Source organism: Saccostrea echinata, unplaced genomic scaffold, assembly GCF_033153115.1.
Source record: "Saccostrea echinata isolate AGI-Se365-2 ecotype Australia unplaced genomic scaffold, CSIRO_AGI_Sech_v1 ptg000022l, whole genome shotgun sequence".
Taxonomy (NCBI): domain Eukaryota; kingdom Metazoa; phylum Mollusca; class Bivalvia; order Ostreida; family Ostreidae; genus Saccostrea; species Saccostrea echinata.
This window is the reverse complement of record NW_026889771.1, coordinates 19,330,001-19,349,509: the sequence shown is the minus strand read 5'-3', so window position 1 is coordinate 19,349,509 and position 19,509 is coordinate 19,330,001. Positions and strand designations below refer to the sequence as shown.

Here is a 19,509-nt window from a genome sequence, read left to right as displayed (position 1 = left end):
ATTATCCATCATCATAAAAAATTGTACCTTTTATTTGTTTTGATTTCGAAATCAGCGTACGGTTCATAAATGCAAGAGTTGCTGTTATTTGTTTGGTTAAGAGTTAACTGCCCTTAGTTCTGAAAATTCCGGTAGGTGGCAAGAACACTATCCTCTGTTTTCAGAGGATAAAATCTATCCTCCAAAAACAGAGGCCGCCTAGACCTGTTCATGTTTGTTTTGTAAATTATATGCATGTACATCTTAAGGTGGAATAATTTCCCTAATTCTGGAGAAATATAAATGTTCAAGAGATATAAACAGTGGTCAAATGTTATAATCTCATGAAGTCATTTAATATTTTGCACAGATTTTTCTTCGTGTGCAAAACAGTGTTAATTTCCCCATTGTTTTCTTGTGACACAGGTGTTTTTACTAGGTGACCTTTTTGGCCTACACTTCGTAAATTTCAGCTTGTGTATTACGCAATGGTACAATTTTACAAGGGTTGTTTGAAATCTAAAGTAAATCAATCGCAATAAGGGTGGCTAGAAAGATAAACAACAACATACAGTGTGTGTGTGTTCATTTATTAACAGATATTACGATGTTGGGAATAAAGACTGCCAGTTATATTAAGATTTTAGCAGAAGACTAGGACATGTGGATTTTATTATTTGCCTGATTAAATAACCCAGTTTTACTAGTTATTTTCATAAATAAATAAAATATTAAATTCAAAATGGCGGCAACGACACAAATATGGCGGCCCCGACGTCCGTTTTGTCCGTTTTGTTGGAACTCCATTTCAAAATTTAACACCAACTGGCTTTTTAATATTTAAGATAAGTTTCAAAATACACAATTATGTTAATTTGGATTTAAAATAAATTAATTATGAATTATTTTTATTTTTTTTTTCAATCACGTGACTTATTCAAGTCTCTGATTGGTCAACAACAGAGCGCGGATTTTTTCATGGACGATTTAAATGTTGGCATGTTGAAAGTGTTGACAGAAAAACCATGATAAAATCAGTCGGTAAGGCAATATTTATGTTAAATATTTTGATATTTTTGGTAAGAAATGTTTATTACCTCTAGATGGGCATTCAAAAAAAGAAGAAATATGTAGAATGAACAAAATTCTAGGCATGTGAATCTTAGATTTCTTGTTTGTTTTGATTGGTATGTCAATGACAAAGACTGAAGTTAAGAAATTGAAACATAATATTTTTTCAGCATTTAGTATATGAACAAAAATTGTTGTTCTTTGTCATATTTAATTCTTTAAATATTCCTATAGATCAGTTTAATTATTAAATGACCTATATTGTGTAATAGTTTAACAGATTCTCTGAACTGTTTTAATATTGTACATATTGTAGCCTTTATATAAACACCACATGATCATATAACATGATATAGTGTACTGAAATGGGTAAAATAAAATTTCTGATTTTTATTTAATTTCAGCAGTATACTGGTACATTATTTCTTTCCATGAGCATCTCACATCTGTGCCAAGCTGGAGTGAAATCCTTCAAAAATATCACCTGTTTTAGGTAAGTAAATAATCAAATCTTATTTTTATTTCAAATTCAATAAATATAAAGCTAATTCCTATAAAGCTGTCAGGTTCTATATTGTTCTTTATGTTTAAATTTTTTTTTGATGCATGTTTATGTGATGAGCCTTGAGGTTGAATTTTCTCAATTACACAACAGAACTCTAAGTCTTGTTTTCCAAGTTATAGATGCATATGATTTGAATTTGAATGAATTGATATTAAAGAGTGGTTCCAATCTGATATGCTTTGAGTGCAGGAAACACTTCAACTTTTTAAAAAAAATAAAATATTTAAAGTTTGAACCTTTTTAATTTTTGCAGAATTGAAGAAAAATGAAGAGAAGATTGAGCATATTTCAAATGAAGACTCGGACGACTACCAATGCAGGCCATTGAGGGGCGCAGACTGTCTGCCGGCCGACCAAGTCCCTCAACCAGCTCGGCTGAATGCCAGTGCAGCCTGTCGAGGGGGACATACTGCTTGCTGACCAAGTCCCATGACCACTTCAGCCTACTACCAGTACAACCTGTCAAGGGGCGCAGGCCACTGGCCGGACGGCGAAGTCCCTCGACCAGCTCAGCCGACTACCAGTGCAGCCCGTCTTTAAATAATCCAGATAAAAATCACAACTGCACATCCACAAGGATACCTGTGCAAGGAATCGGGCGGTATGCAGCTAACTGAGCTAAGAACTGTGACCGAAATCACTGCTTAGAACATTTTTTTTTTTGAAGTACAGCTAGATCATGGTGCAAACATGAAAAACTAGAGAGTTAAATCTAGGCAGTGATGCCTATTTATAAAAGTTCACAAGAGTAGAATGCAGTATACTAGGTAATTTTACAAAAACCCTTATGACTATATGCTAAAAAAAATGTATTTTAAGAAAACAACCATTCTGAGAAATTTCAATCTGTTATGATGGCTTAATGAAAAATAAGGTAGACTTGAAAACATGCACGTGCATTCATTCAATTGTATTTGACAATGAACCAAGCTCTCTTAGGCCAAAGTTTTTTTTTCAATTGGTTTACGATTCCGCCGACCCTAATTTTCACCAATCATGAAAATAAAAATAATGTCTTTTTCCGAAATATTTTTCCGGATTTTTCTCAGCTGAACTGGTGGGTTTTAAATTTTAGAATGCATCTTAGTCAAATAAGCGCTTATAAATATATGAGCCCTTTACAAACATTTAGGTGACCGTAAATAAACACATGTGCAAACCAAAAATGGCGGTTCTGTCATGTAACAAGGTAATTCCTCACTGAAAGCAATGACACACACTTAAAGAACTTTTTCTGCATGGAAAAGTGAATAAAATCTTGGAGCATGATCCCTTTCTCTAATTGCGATGTCTCAGTTGGCTAAATTCATACCGTAATATTGGAGAGTTTATGCCCAACCCTGATCGACCTAGCAGACACGGATACACCTATAGATAACAGGGATTTATCGGTGCCTTCTCATGAGCCGAAATTCGGCCTCATTCCCAATTGAAAATGAGTTCAGTTTTTCCAATTTGGCAGTATTTTTTCCCAATTCCCAATTGGTGAACAATGCTTTTATTTTTAATTATCTTTGGAAAAAAGTAAAATTGTCAGATTGTCTGTAATTTTCATCTATTTAACTCATTTAGCAAAGCTACAGTCATAACACATGTTTAAAAACACTGAAAAAACATCGCCAACTTTTAATCCGAATTTCCTCCGTTTTTCTAAAAATGATGATATTGTGTAATTATATAGATTTATTAAGTTATTTCCACCTACTCTATTGATCTGCAAGTGAAGAGGACTTTTAGAAAATGTGTACTTAGTATAATTTTTGCAGGAGGTTTATAATCTTCAGAAACAGATACTATAATGACCTAAATTGAAATCTCATACACACATGTACATGTACTACCCTAAGTTGTAAAAATACTTTATACTCATTGAAGTCCATTTTACCTTTATTAGTCTATTATTCATAATTAATTTTGTATCATTGTATGATGAAGATGGATCATATTTAATTGTCGTTTGGTTGCCCAAATTAGAGTTCATGCTGAAATGTTAAATGAATTACCCCTGAATACATGATTTAAGCATCATTTTAAAAATTTTTCCAATTTCATCAAATAGCCGATAATTTTTTCCCAATTCCCTAAAAATGGTGTTTCCCAAAATCATAGGCTGATAAATCCATGGATAATAGTGAAGCCAATTTAGTGTTGAGAGATACATCTTAGTTGAAGTAAAGCTGACTGGTATTTCACTGGATAAATTCAAATGTGTATAAAACATTTTGTTAATTTATAGAAGTAATTTTAATATACAAATCTTTGCAAATTTGATACTCAGTTGAGATCAGAGCCCTCTGAATTACTATAAAGTAAATAATGAGCATTGCCTACTGTGCAGGTACATAACAAAATTTAAAGAAGGACTTAATTGAGAAATTATTGGAACATTAAATTTGATTGCTGCATGATCAAATTATTATAACTTTTATTTCAACATTAATTACTTTCAATATTGTTAAACAATTAAATTGTATTTTTCTTCAATCTAAATTTAACTTAAATTTGGATCCTTATTTTTAGTTTATGGGGATACTGAGGTTTATAACACATCACATATCACTGAAGAGCACAAAAACAAGTTGAACATCATGAACCAAGCACTGATTGATAAACAAAAATCAGAACTAAATGAAGATGACATTCAGTCTAAAGTTAGAAATGAATTAAAATTAAATAAAAAGAGTTACGTGATCTAGACAATAAAACTTAAAAGTACTATTGACGTGTATTATTTTCATTAAAATAAACATTGCTGGTATTTTAAAATGAAATTGTTGAATCCTAAATTATTTTTATTTTTATTTTTCGACCACCCAATGCATTTTTTGGAGACAGAAAATCGTAAACCAAAAAAAAAAAAAAAACTTTGGCCTTAATAATGTTTATAAAATAAAATTGTAAGTGCTTTTAATTTTTTTTAAATAATCTTTTTTCTATAAATTTCAATAATCTTTTTGTAAAAAATTTAATGAGTAGCCTTTTTAAAGCCTGTAATTGAGTAATTCCACCACAGGTTAACATGAAGTGTATAATTTTATTGTAACTTTTATTAGGTATAACTTTTTGTAGTTATAACTTTTTTTAGGTATAACTTTTCTGTAACTTTTTCATAACTTTTTCATAGTTATAACTTTTCTGTAACTTTTTCATAATCTTTAAAGGTATAACTTTTCATGGGTATAACTTTTTCTAGTTATAACTTTTTCATAACTTTTTATTAGGTATAACTTTTTTATAACTTTTTTAATAACATTTTCCGGGTATAACTTTTTTATAACTTTTTCCACCGTTTATTTGGGTATAACTAAAGTATAACTTTGTAACTTTTTTATAACTTTTTGTGTAACTTTTAATAAGTATAACTTTTTGTAGTTATAACTTTTTTGTAACTTTTATGCACTTGAAGTATTTATGTTGAAATAAAAGATGAAAACTTATACAAAAGTTATGACTTTTTTGTAACTAAGTTACAACTAAATTATACCTCACTTAAAACAGGTGGTTCCAAACTCCGATAACTTAGTTATAACTTTTTTGTACCTTTTTTTAGTTACAAAAGTTATAACTAAGTTTTAACTTATTTCGGTATGGGAACTGCTCATAATTAACGTTATTTATTTCCTCTAATCTTGCCACACAATATTACCTGAGTCACTTCAATGCAATTAACACCTTTCGAGGTCGATGTGCTAATGTGCGTTTACATAAGTGCCTTGATGATAATTATAAGTACTGCAATGTGGCACTGACACAGCCCACTTGAATAAATATTAAGTTTAGTTACAAATAAATTTACAAAAAAATATTTGCTCATGTAACTTGATTTTAACACCATATCACACAATATAATATAAAATCGCTACACTATTTACAAATCAAGATATAAATCGGGATCAAAACTCAAACGTCTAATTTCAAAATGGCTCCCTAATATTGGAGGGAAGACTTGAAACAGTGAATGTTCACATAAAAAATTAAATGTCTGTTCAAAAATTATAAAATCGTAAATAATTGTAAATACCCTTCCTTATTAAAACTTTTACTCTTTTTGCCTCTGATATGCCCAGGTGCAGAGAAGATTTTTAAAGAAATAATGCATTTTTACTACAGATTCACTACATTATCAATAGAGCTCCCCCCCCCCCCCCCCCCCAACCAAGAAATACCAGAGCCTCTGACCATGGGACCAGAAGTTTGCTCATCATAAGTAATCACTTCGTTTATCTGCTTAACACTAAGGAGCAGACAGGATTATTTAATAGAATTAATGCATTTTCACTATATTATCAAGAGCCCCACCCTTAAACCAGCACATCTGACCCAGGGGTCATGCAATTCACTACTCTGGAAAAAGCACTCTTGCTCATCATAACTATACACTTAGCTTCTTTGCTTTTTAACCAGAAGCAGAAAAGAATATTTTAAAAGAAATTTTGCTTTTTCACTATATAATCAAGAGCCCCCACCCCCTTTTCACCAGAACCCTTGACCCTGGGGCCATAAAATTCACAATTTTGGATGAGGTATCCTTGCGTATCATAACAATGTACATAGTTTGTTTAAAATATACCCAGGGGCAGAGAAGAAGATTTTCAAAGAAATAATTCACCTTTACTATAGGATCTAAAGGATCTATATAGTCCCGCCCTAGCACCAGAATCCCTGTCCCTGGGGCCTTGAATTTCACAATTTTGGAAGAGGCATCCTTGCTTATCATAACTATATACTTAGTTTGTTTAAATAATACCCAGGAGCAGAAAAAAAAGAATTAATGTATTTTCACTATATAATAAATAAAGCCCCATCCTAGCAACAGAACCCCTGACCCTGGGGCCATGAATTTCACAATTTTGGTAGAGTCACTCTTGCTTATCATAACTATGTATTTAATTTGTTTCAATAATACCCAGGAGTAGAGAAGAAGATTTTCAAAGAAATAATGAGTGGATCTATACATACTCTCTGCTTTGTAGTGCAATAAAAATGCATATTTATGTCATTCTGAAAATTAAATTTGAAAACAAAGATTTATAAAAAGAAAAAAAAACTTGTGTAATCTTGATGCAACATTTTTAATAAGGTCCCTGCATTACTCTTAGATTTGTAGGGACTATCTACCATAATTAAAACATTTTTTTAAATACTTGATTTTTTTTTATAGATTTAATGACAGACTGGTTTTATGAGTACTGCAATTCATACGGACAACGGGCATGCTGATTCCAATATCCCCCTCCCCCCCCCCCCCCACCAAGTATAATTAGTTTTAATTATATTATACAATATCAAATTAGTTTATTATACAATATCAAATTAATTTATTATACAATATCAAATAAGTTTTAATTACTTTTCACCAAATTCATTTTAAAAGTTAGGCTAGCCAACTATTTAATCCAACAGGGCTGATTCTTTTTGTCCAGTTCCCAAGAGATATAGATAACACCTGCTTGATCAGAAATGCTCTACCAATTAGCTCCTCACACTAAACTCATTAATTTCTCTCTAATTTGAGGTGCAAATTTCTGTTATCAAATTCTTCTTGACCAGTGCTTGATAATTACACCCATGGGAGAGGTGGAATTTCTCTTGTATCATTACATTTGTTATAGTAGATTGCTGTAAAGTATTTAATGAAAAAAATAAGTATTTTCTTGATTTAACATTTTTTTAATAAGGATACTGCAACACTCTTGCATTTTTTGGGATTGTGTAATCTAATAGTAAAAAGACAGTTTTTTAAAAAAAAATTTCACTTAAATTAAAGGTCACAGTGACCTTGAAATAGGTCGCGACACACCTTCTACCTAAGATGGATAAATTGGCCAAGTTTGATGATTCTAAATCCAATAGTTTTCTAGTTATAAGCCGGACAGGATTTTTCCATATTTGGCCATAGCATCTTCATTAAAGGGCAGAGCGACCTACTTTTAGTGCACAACACACTTTCTACCCAAGAAGTATCAGCTGACAAAGTTTTATAATCCTAGGCCTAATAGTATTAAAGTTATGAGCCGGACAAGAGAAAAGCTAACAGACAGACAGACAGATGGACATGAACACCATAAAATAATACGTCCCGTCTAAAGATGGGCGTATAAAAACCAATAAACACAATCATATATCTCAGTGTAGTCTACCTGTGTGCCAAGTTATATTGAAATCAGACCAAAACTGTAGGAGGAGTAGCACTTTGAAAGTATTTCAGAGAAATTTCTATTTTTAGTGAAGTATTTCAGAGAAATTTCTATTTTTAGTGAAGTATTTCAGAGAAATTTCTATTTTTAGTGACCATGGCAATTTCATTCATCAAAATCAAAAACTTATATAGAGAATTATGTATTTTAGTGTAGTCTACTTGTGTGCCAAGTAATATTGAAATCAGACGAGAACTGTAGAAGGATTAGCATTTTGAAAGTATTTCAAGGAAATTTCTATTTCTAGTTACCATGGCAACACCGTTCATTGATATCAAAAGCTAATACAGAGAATTATGTATCTTAATGTAATCTACTTGTTTGCCAAGTTATTTTGAAATCAGACCAAAACTGTAGGAGGAGTAGCGTTTTGAAAGTATTTCCCAGAAATCTCTATTTTTAGTAACCATGGCAACACCATTCATCGAAATCAAAAACAGATACACTGAATTATGTATCTAAGTGTAGTCTACTTGTGTGCCAAGTTATTTTCAAATCACACAAATTTGTAGGAGGAGTAGCATTTTGAAAATATTTCCCAGAAATCTCTATTTTTAGTAACCATGGCAACACTGTTCATCAAAATGGAAAATCAAAAAAGTTGAAATCAGACCAAAACTGTAGGAGGATTAGCGTTTTGAAAGTATTTCACAGAAATTTCTATTTCAGTAACCATGGTAACACCGTTCATCGAAATCAAAAACCAATATACAGAATTATGTACATTAGTGTTGTATACCTATGTGCCAAGTTACATTGAAATCAGACCAAAACTGTAGGAGATTCAGGTTAAAAGACATTTTTTTTAATGGTGGTGTTCTTAATAAATTTACAAATTTATTGATCGGTTTTGATAATTTTCTTGTTGTATGAGGGAATAACTTTGTATGTAAGTTTGAAGTTTTAGTCATTCCTTCTCAAAACATACATGCAGCTACATTAAGGACACCCATGAAATATACGTCTTAATATATTCACAGAAAATGAGTACAATTTTAATAATTTTTTATCAACATTAGTTTTGATGAATGTAAATTGTGGTGTTTGCACTTGTATATATCGGGTCTCTGCTGAAGTTCAGCCAAAGCGACTTCGCTTACATCAGCTGTTTGTCAAGTGACAGGTTTAAAATTAGAACATATCTGTACTACTACAAAGATCGTGAAAGTTCAATGATATAAGGGTATCTTTCCGCTAATAAATAATGCACAAGCAGCTCCCAGCACTTTTCAGAATAGTAGGAATAATAGCTACACATGTTTAAAAATTCAGAATTTATAGTGAAGCAGATATTGTTGAACTTTTGATATTTTCGAGGGGCTGTACCCCTCATTCTAGCACGTTACTGTACAAATATGTTCTCCACAGCTATATAGAAAGTCTACACATTATCAATTTAGTTTGACAATAAAATGTGGATTAATATATTTTAGAATATGTCTTTATTTTGGTCAAATTAAGCTTGTTTCGTATTTATTTTTAAAAACTATGATAATAGCTTGATCCACACCTCAAGTACAGAGAAACTGCGTGTCAAACTAAAAAAAATGACGTCATCTCAGTAAGTACAGCAGGATCAAGCTGGCTTTCATCCTACATACTCCAAGTGCTAGTTTGGCAAGATAAGTTGTACATCCAGTTATCTTTATAATATTTATGAGAAACGAAAGTAATTGAATATGTTTTAAAAATAACATGTAGTATTCATCCATCGAGATTCATTTGTATTGTTTTAACGTGACGTCATAATAGCTTTCCCGAACCTCTGCATAGGCTGATGTAAGTATGGGAGTCCTTAACCTAGCTGCGCATGTATTTACGTGCAAAAATGGAGGGAATAGGGTAAAATTAATGTGTCCAAGCGGGCTGATGCAGAGTAAAATTTAAATGTCCACTTCTTGATTTAGAATTTCATACACTGCTTTAGCCAATCAATATTTGTACAAATTTGTCGGAGGTGGGATAAGATATAGAAACACACTCACAAAAACAAGAATACATGCAAACAAGAGGCCCATGGGCCACATCACTCACTTGAGTAACTTTAGCCATGCTGTTCTTTACCAGATTTCCCCCCTTGTAATACCTACTGTGGCCCTGCCCTATCCCCGGGGGTCATGATTTGACAATTTAGAATCTTCACTACCCCAGGATGCTTCCACATAAGTTTTAGCATTTCTTGCCCAGTGGTTCTTGAGAAGAAGATTTTTAAAGATTTTTCCTATATATTTCAATATAAAACTTGAATTCCCTATTGTGGCCACACCCTACCCCCGGGGGTCATGATTTGAACAATTAAGAATCTTCACTACTTGAGGATGCTTCCACATAAGTTTCAGCTTTTCTGGCCCAGTGGTTCTTGAGAAGAAGATTTTTTAAGATTTTTTCTATATATTTCAATGTAAATCTTGGATTCCCTATTGTGGCTCAGCTCTCCCCCCGGGGGTCATGATTTTAACAATTTAGAATCTACACTATTCCAGAATGCTTCCACATAAGTTTCAGCTTTCTGGCCCAGTGGTTCTTGAGAAGAAGATTTTTTAATGACCCAACCCTATTTTTGCCTTTTCTTGATTATCTCCCCTTGTAAGGAGACTTGGCCCTTTATTTTAACAATTTAAACTCCCCTACATCCAAGGATACTTTGTACCAAGTTTGGTAAAAATTGGCCCAGTGGTTCTTCAGAAGAAATTGAAAATGTGAAAAGTTTATAGATGGATGGACGGATAGACGGACAACGGGTGATCAGAAAAGCTCACTTGAGCTTTCAGCTCAGGTGAGCTAAAAAGCACATGCAACAAATCTCACTTTGTTTGGTTGTTTTGGTTTTGGTTTGACACTGATGAAAACATCAAGCTGCTCCATCAAGTGAGAGACGTGTGCTGAAAAAAGCAAATAATCATTCATTACTTTCAGAAAGTACTGAACTAAAAATATGTCCATAGGACATGAATGCCCTGCCAAGGGTTTATTAGTAATGCAAAATGAATTTTTTGAATTAGAGTTCTAAGTTTGATGAAAATATCTTTAATAGTTTCTTTAAAACTAATTTCAATACACAACAAATAGAAAAGTCAAAGGTCTTAGGGAAGATCGAGGTAAAAAAAAAAAATAAAAAATAAACACAGTTGATAAATTACCAAACTAGAAAACTGACCAGCCAGCAAGGACCCCGTCGAGGGGTAGAAATATAAGGGTGCAGCTTACGGAATGAACATTTTACTTGATTACAAAAATTTAACCAGAGACCCATCAGCCACAATGCTCACCTGAGTCAATATGGCCCTGCTGTTCTTCATCAGCAGAAATTTTCTATTATATACCGTATACCTGGTATTTTCTGCAGTTGGAAATTTTTGCAATTTGAACCCTGAAAGGTAGCAAATTAATTTCTGCATTTTCAATTCCTGCCATTGCATTATACCTCCAAAATTTATTTTCAGGAAATGAACACCTAATTCTAAGGATTCGGCAGAACACTGCCATGTTTGCATTTTATAAATTCATCTAAAGGATATGCTGATCAAAGGCGCATGAGAACTGCTGCTAAGCTCTGCTATCTTTTTTCAAATCCTTTTTATTTCATACATCCATAAGCATAATTCTTTTCCAAGAATATAAAGTAAGAAGTTATGAAATAACATTAAACCAGATTGATTGACATATGCACCACTTAACAGACTTGCATGTATTAAATATCTGAATTAATACTGAAGATATAATTTGCGATTGTAATTTTTGGGGATTTGTCCTTTCTGCAAAAATTTGACAACCGCAGAAAATACCCGTTATACGGTATTCCTATGTAAAACATTAATCCCTATTGTGACCCATACTTACCTCCAGGTTTCATGATTTTTATAGATGTAGCCCCATCTTTCCCCTCAGGGTCATGATTTGAACAAACTTGATCTACACTACCTCAAGATACTTCTATTTCATTGTGACTTTACATTGCTTTGTTGTTCTTGAGAAAAAGATTTTAGAGAATTTTTCCAATACATCCACATGTTAAACTCTGACAGTGCATTGTGACCCCACCCTACCCCAGGGATCATGATTTGAACAAATTTGAACCTACACTACCTGAGGATGTTTCCATATCAATATGAATAAACATGGCTGTCCTGTTTTTGTGAAGAAGATTTTTGAAGATTTTTCCCTATATATTCCTATGTAAAACTTTGATCCCCAATTGAGGCCCCACTCTACCCACAGGGATCTGCTGATTTAAACAAATTTGAATCTACACTACCTGAAAATGCTACCATATAAATATGACTAATCATGGCTTTGTTGTTCTTGAGAAGATTTTTGAAGATTTTTTTCCTTTATCAATTCCTATGTAAAATTTTGATTCCAAATTGTGGCCCCACTCTACCCCTGGGGGTCATGATTTAAACAAACTTGAATCTATACTACCTGAGGATGCTTCCATATCAATAGGACTAATCATGGCTTTGTTGTTCTTGAGAAAAAGATTTTTGAAGACTTTTTCTTACAAATTCTTATGTAGAGATTTGATCCCCAATTGTGGCCTCAACCTTCCCACGGGGTCACTCCCTGAGAATGCTTCCATATTAATATGACTAATCATGCTACTGCTGTTCTTGAAAAGAGGATTTTTGAAGATTTTTCCTTTATATTCCTATGTCAAATTTTGATCCCCAATTATGGCCCCTACCTACCGTATATACTCGCCTATAATTCAGTTTTTTGGGAGTTAAATTTTGGTCCCAAAATCTAAGTCCAACTTATAGGCAAGTCATAAAAAGATTGGTTTTGGACAGCAAAATGTAGTATTTGATAAACATTTCCGACGATTATCGTTGAATAATGTCTGGATATATTATATCGTTTATGCATTCTAATATTATGCATAAAGTACAAGTATTTACATATTTTAATGATTTTATTTTTATCTCAATTGTGCATTACTTATAATTTTCTGATTCAAAATTGAATACTGGTGTATTTTCTACACATTTTAATTTAAAAAGCAGGTTAAAACATCAGAGCATTGATTTGAAATTGTCAGTCAATTCTGGCAGAAAGTTGTACCGAACTTGTAAGCAGGTCAATGCCAAATACCTTCATAATAACCTAAAAAATTACAACCGACTTATAGGCAAACTGACTTATAGGCAAGTATATATGGTACCCCGGGATCATGATTTAAACAAACTTGAATCTACACAAAAACGGAAAATAATAACAAAAAGATATCTTTATCTATACCTTGATTTTAGAAATCAATAAAATCATAACTTATAGTCATAGTGCATTTTAACCAAAATAAAGTATGAACATTATTTAAATCCACACCTCAGAGAATGTAAACATCATTCAGAATTGACCTTAACTTCAAAACAAACTTCATTTGCAGACAGGGGTGTTAATTAATCTCAATGTGACAGATAAAGAAAATGCTTTGGATTTACTTCAAGAGGAAAGTTAATTAATCCCAAGGGACTCATTGCAGTTGCACCTTTCAAGTTTAACAATAGGAACATTCTCAGCAGTTATCTCACTTTACCCACTCATTCTCATATAAAGTTGAGGAATCAGCTCCAAACTGGATGACAGAGAACCTGCAAACTTAGCATCAAAATACTGTATAATCCCTTTACAAACTGGATGACAGAGAATCAAACTTAGCATCAAAATACTGTATAATCCCTTTTAATCGCCCCAGGCACTTAGAAAATTGCGAAAAGGGGGTGGTTATTTTGGTATTCTAGTTATAATTTTTTATGTCATATTTTAACTTCAAAAAATTGTTTGAAAAAAAAAATATATTCAGAGAACCACTAAAGATTGTCTAACTTTCCTTTAAGTTAAGATAATCCATGGAAATTATGCTATATGATTCATTTTTCCACCGAGAAATTAGAGAATACACAAGAAGAACAAATTTTGTAGGTAACTTTCACTTTCAGAAATACATAATGATTAGGTCGTTCTAAAAATCTTTCACTTTCAGGAATACTTTACGTACGAGTTACCGAATAACCAAGTTTTATTTTCACTTTCTTCAAATTATGGCGAACTTTTGATACGATGCTAGATGATTTTAATCACTGTACAGTGGGCCCTTATTTCCTGACAATTGAAAAAGACCTAGGGGGGTGCTTATATGAGCAGGGGCAGTTAATAGGGATTATATGGTATGTCTTATACTGTCTATTCAACCAACATACCAAATTTGAACTTCATTGGTCAACCATAAAACAAGAGGCCCATGGGCCTCATCACTCACCTGAGCACATTTGATAGGAAAAAGCTTTAATCAGTTCAGTATTGAATATGGGGGGTGGGGGTTGGGGGGAAGGGGTCAAACTACTTGAATTTACACTACCTCAGGATGCTTCCATATTAATATTACTAATCATGGCTTTACTGTTTTTGAGCAAAGACTTTTAAAGATTTTTTGCTTTGTTCCCGTTTTGCACACATTTGAATTTCAGGCATAGAAAAAATGTGTGCAGAAGGGGAATTTGTTCAGGTGAGATAATTACTTAACTGGTGTAGTTTGTACCATAGTTGGTAAATATGGAAAAGATGAACCTATAGTAAGAGAATAAAAAATAAGAAATTAAACAAAAAAAAATATTATGTACATTTCAAGTTTTGATTTATTTTTTACTTTAATAACAAAATAGAAATTTATACTAAATAATTTATCAAGAATAGTAATCAGCGTGAATTTATGAATTATCAGTTATAAAATTAATATTTATTTTTCAAGAAATGGCAGTTTTTTTTCCTAAAAATAATAATTAAATTTTTGAATAAATTTTTTCAATAAATTCCCTTTTATCAATAAACCCTAGATTTGAACAAATTTGAATCTACACTACCTGAGGATGCTTCTATAATAATATGACTAATCATGGCTTTGCTGTTCTTCAGCAGAAAATTTTTAAGGTAAGGTTTGCGATCACAGGGAGATAACTCTTATGAATCACTTAAGCATTTGAAACTGGTGAAATTTAAACCAGCGATACTAAGCACTCAATCGCTAATGAATTTCATCTGTCAAACACCATGACATAAACATGATGGGAATAAACAAAGGACATTTCCAGTAGAAAATTGTATAACAATTTAAAGTGCAGGAATTTCAGAAGAATTTAGCGGGCAAATGTAAGACGTTTAGCATGATGCATGATTGATGATGCAATAAAAGAGGACTAGTAAGTTTATTTTCAATACAGAACTGCACAAGTTGCACGGTTATTCAAGTCGGCAGGAGGAAAGAATCAGATGTATTGTAAATCATGCACTTCACCGCTTCATTTAAACATGTTAAATGACATCATGAATGAAAGAAAGAATAGATGTGGGCCGCCCATACAAAAAAAAGGTACATATAGGCATGCCTTTTTTGTGCCAATTCAGTAACTAAAGTGTGCCTACTAATATAGGTACAGAAAAGGCATACCTATTCTGTGCCAATAATGAACTTAATTTTTTTCCAGTGTACCTAAAATGTACCTACTTTGGACTTTGTCATTTTTCAGTGTGCCTGAAATGTACCTACATTGAACTTTGTCATTTTTCAGTGTGCCTCAAATGTACCTATATTGGACTTAAATATTTTCCAGTGTACCTAAAATGTACCTACATTGGACTTTGTCATTTTCTTGTGTGCCTGAAATGTACCTACATTGGACTTTGTCATTTTTCAATGTGCCTGATTAGTACCTATAAAAGACTTAGTCATTTCACAGTATTTTAGTTTACTTACCCATACAAAAAATATAAATTTTCCATATATCTTTTATTTAAATTTTGTACCTTGAGGATGAGTAAACTTTTAGGATATACAACTTTTTTGTACCTAAAATTGACAGTCATGTTTGAATTTAACTAAAACTTAATTCAAGATTTTGTCATTTTTCAATGTAACTTCTAAACTAAATTGGACTGTCACATTTATTGCTTCTGTGTAACTTAAAACTGATTTTTTTTTCAACATATGCACCTATATGTGATAATATTTAAATACAATCATGTTTTTTAACCATAGAAAAATGAAAACTCAAACAAGTGAATCAATAATTAATAATAATTAAAATTTTATAGTAATACAATTATATCATGACATTTAGGATGTTTGATTGGGGGGGGGGGGGGGGGGGGTAGTAATAAAAACCACTTTTTATCCACCATTTCTTTCTTCTTTTTTTTTAATTGTTATTCAACAATTTGTTCATTTAATTATTAATTATATTATACTTAAGATTTCAGTTCATTAATGCAAGCATAATGTGTACTGTGTTGGGGGAAGAAAAAAAGGGGGGTAACATTGTTACAATCAAATGCCAAAAATATATATAATTTTCAATTCAATTAAAATTTCTTATGGCAAATGAAAGATCCATTTTTGTTCTTTAAAAACCCCCTCTACCCTACAGGGTTCTTAGTAATTTTGTTTTACATCATATGGGACAAAGGGGGGGGGGGGGATTGTGGGTTGTGGGTTGTCTTATAAACACAGTATAATTACATATACCAATATTTTGACCATCTGAATTGCCCACTTTAACAGAAAAAAGTGTATCAAAATCATTCATACCTTGTGTTACAGTCTATTAAATGATATCCAAACTAGGGCATCTCTCTCTCTCTCTCTCTCTCTCTGATGAAATACAAAAATGTTAGGGGTGTTTAGATTTACTTATATATTGAGTGAGAATTTATATCCAGTAGTCCAGTAACATTTTAAAATAGACTTCGTTTTTTCTTTGTATGCAAAACGATGTTGATTTACACAGTGTTCTTCAGTGACACAGGTGTTTGTACTAGGTGACCTTTATAGCATACACTGCAGAAATTTTGGCTCGTGTATCACATGCAGTTCTTCACAAGGGGCTGATTTGAAGTATACAGCTCCATCATAATAGGTAAATAAACAAAAGAAAAAATAATAAAAATGAAATAAAAACAGATATTTTTAAAATTTGTTTTAAACTATAGCTGATAGTAAAGTAGTAGCAGTAAAGAATAGTGTCACATTTACAAATCAGGCTTGAAATTTAATATAAATAATAGCCTCCAAGATGTTCAAAAGACTTGTGCTTATTGTTTAATTTACCATACACAAAGTATGTAAACATGACGTGTATATTTTACAGGGTTCATGTAGTGACACTTCATTACGATGTTTGGGAATGTACGTAGAGTACGTGCCAGTTACATTAAGATTTAGCTGAGGTCTAGTACATTAAGAATTTGTTGTAAATCAATAAATTTAATCAATTTCACATGTAATTATCAAAAAAAGAAGTTATGTGAAATCGGAATGGTGGCCCCGATCATAACACAAAATGGCGTCCAAAATGGCGGTCCCGATTATTTGCTCGATTAGGGACGCTAGATTTCAAGGAATTCATACTAATAGGCTTTTTAATAAAGTTGACACCATTAAACAGTTGTTAAATATGCATTGTTATAATCTTTTATTGTTTACACGAACTATTTCATGAATAATTTAACAAACGTTTTTAATGTCACGTGACTCCTACGAAGTGTACGATTGGTCAGCGACAGCGCGGATATTTCAGAGACGATTTGAAAATTTGCTGTGATGAAAATTTCAAGAAGAAATCAGAGACTTATTAGTCGGTGAGTCTTTATTTTAGTTTAAAATTTTGATGCTGCTTGTTGTAAATGCATTTATCCACTTAGAGAATGTATTAGAATATGAATATCAAGTGTAGATTTTGCGATATTCTAGGTATTTGCATCGTAGATTCCTGGTTTGCTTTGATTCAAGATGGCAGTGCTACACATGAAGTAAATGCACTTAAACGTAATCTCTTTATTTAACATTATGTATCACAAGACTTCTGTAAAAAAAATAGTGTTTCAGAGTCTTTTCTTAAAATATAAAGATATGAAATGTGTCAATATCTGGGAACAGTGACTTACAGTAGCCTCTGCATGAGTATGACGATAATAATAATAATAATAAATGAAATCCAAATGAACTGTGTTAGATAAAATTATTGTAACAGGGTCTTTGAAATACAAGGTAAAGATCTTTGTTTGGAAAAAAAAAGGGGGGGGGGTCAAATTTTTTTAATGAATCAAGCAAAATTTACAGCCTTTATCCAGCATAATAAAACATAATAAATTTATATTTATATAACTTGTGCATAAATTTCTGATCATCTAATCCCCAAGTTCTCCACATATTCCATACCTTGGGGGGGGGGGGGGGGGGGGGTTGCTTAAAAATATTACAGCATAAAATGTAACTAAGTAAGTGAAGACAGCGACCTATATACTAGGTCCCTGGTGAAGAGCAAAATAATAATAATTGAACTTTTTCAGAATTGAAAGAAAATGACATGAAACTGGAAGCCGAAATTGCGTAGCATATTCAAATGGAGGATCAGTGTTTTTAAAGAGTCCAGATGAAACCGCAACTGTAAAGCAATGAAGACTAACAAGGTGTGCTGGTAGAAAATTCTGTGATGGATAGGAACTCTATAAAGATATTAATGAAGATTACATGAATTACAAGTGAACAATTCGTGCTGAAAAAATTGACATGAAATGGAGTATACTTTGGATAACTTTCGTTACCATGGCTTTGTGTATTTAAATTAACTTATGTATATGCCTAAAAAGGTATGTCTATTTATTTATTTTATTTTTTCTTATTAAGAAAGTTTAAGATATCATTAACCATATTAATCTAATTTAAATAAATGTTAGGGATTTGATTAATTAAATATTTGGGATTTGTTAGGTAAAGATTGTATTTGAAGAGATGACTTTTTAAAGAAGTGTTTTTCATATATTTTCATGTACTATCATGCAATAAATATTTATTTTTTCCATAATTATTATTGTTAAGATCAATTTTTCTTTTACATAGGCCTGCCTCAAATGTGCCTATTTGATAGGTACATTATAGGCATACCTTAAGTATACTTTTGGCACAGACTCTTCACTCTTGAGTACCAAATTGGTAGGCATACTTTAGGTAGACTTGTAGGTACATTTTAGATATACCTAAAGGGTACTCATCTGAATGTTTGAGGTGTGTGCCAATATTGTGCCTTTTTTGTACCTAAACTGTAGGCATACTTTAGGTATACTTTTGGCACATTCTCGAATGTTTGAGATGTGTGCCAATATTGTGCTTTTTTGGTACCTAAACTGTAGGCATACTTTAGGTATATTTTAGTACATTCTTAAAGGTACCTATTAGGTATATTTATAGGCACATTTTAGGTACCTATCTGACCCTGTGCCAATATTGTGCATTTTTGATACCTAAAGTGTACCTATTAGTAAATATAGGTATACTTTAGGTATGCCTATTATGTACCAATTTGCTACCTATACTTGAACGAGTGGTTCCAAACTTGCATACCTTAGGCATGCTTTTTTTGTACCTATTTTTACCCAAGATAGGCATGCCTAATCTGTACTTTTTTTTGGTATGGGGGAGCATCCTGTTACCCACTCTGCATGGTGTATGCAGTATGCACTCCGAACAGGGAAGAGAAGTCAAAGAGCATTTGACAGTTCGATATAGTTGCATCAGACAGGTAATTATTTAACTGTTAGTTTTATGTATTCGTAGTTCATAATCACGTTTTACAACTATGATTTAAGGAAAGTTGTCAATGACCTAAACGGACATAAACAGTACTAATGAATGAACAGATCAGAGTG

The 19,509-nt window shown here is 32.2% G+C and overlaps 1 protein-coding gene across 1 annotated transcript in view; it reads right to left on the bottom strand.

Moving 5' to 3' along the window:
• LOC133191008 (protein bicaudal C homolog 1-like) overlaps positions 1-19,509 on the bottom strand; it is a 524,664-nt gene that overhangs the window by 185,796 nt on the left and 319,359 nt on the right. Inside the window, exon 10 of the mRNA XM_061326674.1 lies at positions 10,621-10,694. Coding sequence (XP_061182658.1) covers positions 10,621-10,694 — 74 coding nt within the window. The remainder of the gene's footprint in view (positions 1-10,620; positions 10,695-19,509) is intronic.